General features: G+C 39.1%; 1 protein-coding gene across 1 annotated transcript; it reads right to left on the bottom strand.

The window, feature by feature from the left end:
* Positions 1 to 245: 245 nt before the first annotated feature.
* On the bottom strand, positions 246 to 5,290 carry LOC104628330 (serpin B10-like; the record flags this gene model as incomplete). The annotated part of the gene is made up of 6 exons (XM_010296878.1): positions 246 to 799; positions 1,689 to 1,844; positions 2,377 to 2,519; positions 2,871 to 2,988; positions 3,396 to 3,530; positions 5,177 to 5,290. Coding segments are annotated over 6 exons (1,071 nt in total), but the record flags the coding sequence as incomplete, so codon positions are not given.
* Between the last annotated feature and the right edge of the window lie 668 nt (positions 5,291 to 5,958).

Below are 5,958 nucleotides of genomic sequence, written 5' to 3'. Positions count from 1 at the left end.
GGAGATGCAGCAGCATTCTGCCGGAAGGGTTTTTTCCTTTCTTTTCATTTTAGGTACCAAAGCAACTGTATTGGGAATTACTGTTTTAGATCAACTTAGTCTGTTCTGCATTGTTGCAGTTCTGGTTCAGAAAGCACTGAAAAGACACGTCAATGTTGTTCTGTGCACAGTTTGATGCTTATAGTGTAGTGCTATTATTTTCAGGTTCCTTGGCCAGGAAAATGCACAAGAGGCTTGAATTCCAGGTTATTTTTAATATGTGCTCTTTTCTAACATTGAGAGATTTGTCAACAATATAGGAAAATTTAGAAGTGCACAGACTATTGAGATGCTCTTTGTGGTGTGTATTTTGTTCATTATCGTTGCAAGAGCCTGTTCAGTAATGGTCAAGTTTCTAAGGGGAAGAGAACCTTCCCAAGAAGAGGATACTCTTGGTTTTGTTGTGCCTGATAAAGAAGAGGAAAGGGTGATCTGCCACAAAAATAACAGTAGCACCAAGACTTCTTGATGCCAGTGCTGCTGAGCTGGCAGCTGCTGCCTCTGTGCCTTCTTCATTGACTTCCAGATAACACTTATGAAAAACTTGTGACAAAAACAGATCACCGTTCTCTGACATTCCTGTGAAATCAGCTTGACCTTCAGTGAAGGCATCTTGTATCCCCATCCTGCTCAAAGTAGATTTGAGGTCATATTTCTCTTCTAATGTGAACCTGGGCAGATAAACCTCCATTTTCATTTTCTCCATTAGTTCTGGGCTGGTCCATGCAGACAAGTTTTCAGAAGTCATTTCTCTTTCTAGCTGCAGTTAGTAAAAACAGAATCAGAAAATTACAGACTGTTCAAAAATCTGTGCCCTAAGGGATATTTCTTCTCTTTCCTTAAATGGAGAACTTTTCAAGCTGTTGTAAGAGAAAAACAAAACAAAACAAAACACCAGTAGTGAAAGACCAATTTGGAGCTTTTTTTGACTAAAGAAGTATGTTTCTCTGCAGTAGGTCAATGAAGTATTTGAACAACTCTCAGTAATTGTCAAGGAATATAGCAGGGTTAAATAGCTGTAGAACAGAAACATCAGTGTCAAGTAACAGTAGTCTGGTTGATTTGCTGTTCACATTTCTGTCTTCCCTACATTTTAAAATTTACTGAAAAGAACTTTTTTTTCTACAGAACACCCACTAATGTAAATAAGAATTTAGTAGGAGTTTATTATCCAAAGGCAGGATTGGTCTCTTTACAGAAGGTGGCAGTGTCCATATGTACTATCTCTGGACATCCTGGAAAGCAATGGAGGTTGTTCAATTTGTGGAGGGGTTTTTTTGGAATGAAATCATATCTGTCTGAACTGGTACAGACAGTGAATCTCAGCAGGGCTGGCTTTCTGTCCTCGTTTTTGTTCAGGTGGAAGAGCCTGTCTTGTGGGGGTTGGGTTTCCAACCATCTATTTCCAAGATTGATCAACATTAGGAACCACACAAGTGCCAGCTGCCAAGAGTAAGAAATCTAGTCTGAGCTCCAGGAGATTCACGTTCACAGTGCTAGACCAAGGATTTGCTTTTCCTTGAGCCTGATCAGCACCCTCCTTCCTAGAAACATGACTGCAACCTGGTCTTTTACCTCGCACATGCACAAAGTAAGTAAATATTTACAGTCTTGTTTTTTCACATGATTTATGTTCTCAGTTGCTTTACCTTTTGTAGGCCGGTGATGTCACTTGGTAGGAGGATAAACATGCTGAGGTCATTATTGACATATGGAAGCTCAAGAACGTCAATCTGAACTGATTCTATGTAGGTCCAGTTAAATTTGTCACTCAGGTACATCATTGGCACTGGTTTAGTCGTATGCTGCAACAAATCAAATTAGAGGTTTGCCATTTGAACTCTGACTGAATGATAAAATAGCACAGTGGAAGTTTATTGTATTTACTGTACAAGCTGCCCAGTGTGTCTGAGACATTCTTATGGCTTTAAGTGGTAGGACACAGGATTTACAGAGGACCTCTGGTCTTCTGGAAGGGCAGTAGGAGGGTAGGCAGGCTATCTAAGCTGTCTCAGATGACACCTATTATAGGAAGCTGTATTCCACTCTGATTTGTCATATGGTTAAAAATGAAAATGTAAAGAACTAACTCATACAGTTTTGTTCACCTCTGTTTTCCCTGCCTTCAGAGAATGGAAGCTTGCTTCAAGTCAGCTTCTGACAGTAGGGTCAGGTGCTAGTATGTGTGTGCAGTCTTTGTGCTGAAGATGTGGTGAAGAAAATATACTGTGTGCTTTAAGTGGAATAACTTTCATGCTGTGTGGATTTAAAGATTGACAGGAATTTCTCTCCCCTGTCTTTTTCACTCCTAGGATATAGTGCAGTGTATTGCCATACCGTGTTTATTCTGAAAGGCCTTTGCCTGGTAGCTTCAGCTTCAAACTTTGTTGCCCAGTTTCCTTTGAAGTAGAGCGCATTTATCAGGACTAGTCTGGTGAGCGAATCTACGGATCCAGGAGGCAGCAGATTTTGGATTTTACCTAGAGAAAACATAAGAACATTTACACATTTGTTCAGTTTTACTGTTTCGGAGTAAGTGTTGTCATGATTTCTGCGGTTATAAGCCAGGGTGCTGATATAGCATGCTTCTAACTTGAGATTATTAGCAAATATGTGGTTACTGGGGTAACCTTGATTTACAAAGAAGAGTAAGACACATTCCTCGCATGTTCAGATGGAGGGCACTAATTTTAGTAAGGGCTTGTCAGTGGATGACTACTTTAGGAAAACTGATTTACCTTTCTGAGATGAATTGTTTACCTGCCTTGGACTCCTTTTTCACTGCCAGAATGGCTTCTTTTTGAATTGGGAGAGGAGAGGCAGGAGCTTACCTTCAGTCTGATGTTCGACCCTGGAATTGATCTCTCTTCTGATTTCATCTGCTGCTCCCACAAAGTCAACTGATTGTGGCTCTGCGTTATAGTATTTCTTGGCTAACTCTAAGTATTCCTGCAGTGCAAGAGAGACAGCTGTTTTATGTTTGTGGCCTGCCAATATCAATGCTAATAAATAAATACAGCCAAATAGAAAGAAAACATGATAAAAATTATATAGCCTACAAGCACAGCATTTTGTCAAAGGAACAAAGTATTTTTTAGTGGAAATGCTCAATTCAAATATTTGCACCTAACCACATCTGCACATCACCCTGAAATTAGATACACATCACAGAAAACTAAAATTTCAGTGTCCAAAGTCTCAGGACGAGTCTCATAGAAAATATTTATGTTAAGGATAACAACATGATTTGCAGATATAATGAAAATATTTAAAAGCATATAGTTTATGATATGTTGTCATAGATAGATCATAAAGGTTAAATGGTACTGCATAATCTGAATAAATGGCCTACTAACCTTACTGAAAGGCAATGTTTTTTCTCCGTATAACTGGTTGACACTTTTAAGCAGGTAGTTTTTAGTGGGTTGGTTGATTTCAAAGTTGAGTGCTTTAAACCCAGTATGGATATTATCCGATTTGCCAACTTCTGTCTTGGAGAAAAGGAAAAAAAAGTTACTCATCTGTTGTGTAAAATTGTTCAAAATTGCTAATTTCTTCCTTCATGCAGCTCCATGTAAAATCTTTCTATTGAGGTGATCTGTTACCTGTATTGCAACACAAAAGGTGTTCTAAACAGGACAGCTATTAAAAGAATCGTTTGAAAGTATTAAAAGTTGTAGACATGGTATAGACACTGTAAGTGTCTCAGAATGCCAGCAGTAAGAGCTTGAACTATTTAAGGGTTTCTAAGTGGAGGATGTGAAATTAAGTATATCCAGAGAGTGAGAGACAGAATGTAATTGTTACACAATACATGAAGATTTGGCTGTGTGACTCCATTTATGAAAGTTGAGTGTGTTACATGGAAATTTTGCCCCTAGATTTCTTAATCTTGCTCTTAATGTTAATATTCTATCTTAATTTTGTTTTTATGTTGCAGTAAATTCTTTATATTGAGTAACAGGATTAATAAATGTGGGCTCAAACTCTCAAATGAGCTCAAGGAATTTAAACTGTGAATTAGTAAACTAAAAATCTGTGCTGTATTCATCTTGTCATTACCTCAGAATCGGAGGCATGAATACACACTTAAATTTCTAAACTGTTAGAACGGTCCATTTGCCCTACCCACAGCGCTCTGTAATTCTTACAATTCAGACAAGCATTACTCATGAGGAACAATCCCTCTCCTGTTCATGCAGTGCAAATGAGTTGTTGACGTAGCCCCTAAAATAAATCTTCCCAGCATGGGATTTGGCTGTGGAATGCAGATCCAAGATCCCATTCATCAGAACTCGCAGCCGCTGGGGCTTTGCGGACAGACTGCAGGGAAATGGCTCACTCCCACAAAGAAAACAGATTATGAGAAAGAGCAGGGAGAAGAGCTTGACACCACTATGGTTGAACTGTCAATGAGGAAAAACTGGCTTTACTGACTCAGAGGGATTACGTTTCCATATTTTTTTGCTATCTTAAATTATGTATACTTTGATACAAGATGCCTGCCAGTCTGTCACAGAAATATCTCATCAGTATAATGATTTTAATTTCACTTAAGAGTTAACTGCAAGCAACTAGTCTAACTTGGCAAATTCCAACATGCCAATTTATTTTGTTAACTGTTCAACTGAAATGGAGACTAATTTCTGAAGAAGGCTACCTACCAAACATAGGTAGCCTGGAAAAGTTAATACTCTGTTTTTTGTTGTCTTGATGCTGCAATCAAATGTGTGGGAGGGCAGCTCTGTTCTTGTGATTAGCTCTTTGAGGTAGGAACCATGCCAGTTCAAAGAACATGCTGTTGCTAAATATCTAGCTATTGAACAGTAATAACTTGAGAAAGAAATCTCTCCTCAAAGCTAAAGAAAAAAAATCAAGAGATCTATTGACAGAGAATGGTGACATTAAATTTTAAATTTTGCAAATTTGAGGTTAGTTTTTGCAATTCTGCCTAAAAAGGGGAAGCATGTAGTAAGTATTGCATTAGGTGAAGGTGTCACAGGATGCTGTACCAATTAATTGTGTACCTCTAAGGAAGGCAAACATAGGCAAATGCAAATATGGAAGGAAAATACAAGCAAGAGAAGATGTGACCGTGACCATGCCCATAGCTTGATCACTAGACTCGATGAGATACCTTCTGGAAACAAGCACATCGATTTGATAGACGGTCTTCCGTTCTGGAATAGACTTGCATCTTTATGGTTGTGGTAATGTTTCTGACTCCTTCAGCTTTGTTAAAGTGAAGTACCTGTAGGGGAAAAAACAGTACTAAATGCAATGATAGAAAATTTGCTGTTTAATTAAGATCTTTCACTGATGTCATGGGACTGGTGATGAAGAGTATCAAACTCATTTTATTCTTGTGTCCAGTCCTGAATGAATATGAAATCTTTGCTTAGGTCTTGAGGCCCACATGTACAAAGTGGCTTGCACACACTAAGCTGAGGGCTGCAGGGCAAAACTCTCATGTACCTGGCCTTTCTAGAGGAATCTGCCTACTTTGGGTTATGCCCTGGGCTGACCAGTTAATACCTGGGAAAAGCCAATTATGTCCAGATGGAGACTACCAAAGCAGAAGTCTAAATGGAGTGCTGCCATGTGTCAGAAAGCATGAAAATGGTGTGGGCAGTTTCATGCCTTAAATCCCTTGCTCTGCACCTTTCCCAGACTACAAAGGGATGCATCTAACCTTGGAACATTTTTCAGAAGAGCTATGCCTTTTTTTTTGTTTTCCCTTCTTCCTAACAGAAGATTATTCCTTTCTTTGTTACCCTGCTGGCCCTCTTTTGTCCTGTATATCAGGAGTTAGATCACTGCCTTACCAGGTGGGACAACTTCTGCCTTAAGCAGAATACTCAGCTCCTACGATAGGAGCTAGGTAACTGTGCATTGGGGCTGTCCTTGTGGTCTCCTGCT

The sequence above is a fragment of the Phaethon lepturus genome, unplaced genomic scaffold (genome assembly GCF_000687285.1).
Source record: "Phaethon lepturus isolate BGI_N335 unplaced genomic scaffold, ASM68728v1 scaffold25691, whole genome shotgun sequence".
NCBI classification, from domain to species: domain Eukaryota; kingdom Metazoa; phylum Chordata; class Aves; order Phaethontiformes; family Phaethontidae; genus Phaethon; species Phaethon lepturus.
Note: the sequence above shows the minus strand (reverse complement) of the source record. Positions and strands in the feature narration are given on the sequence as shown.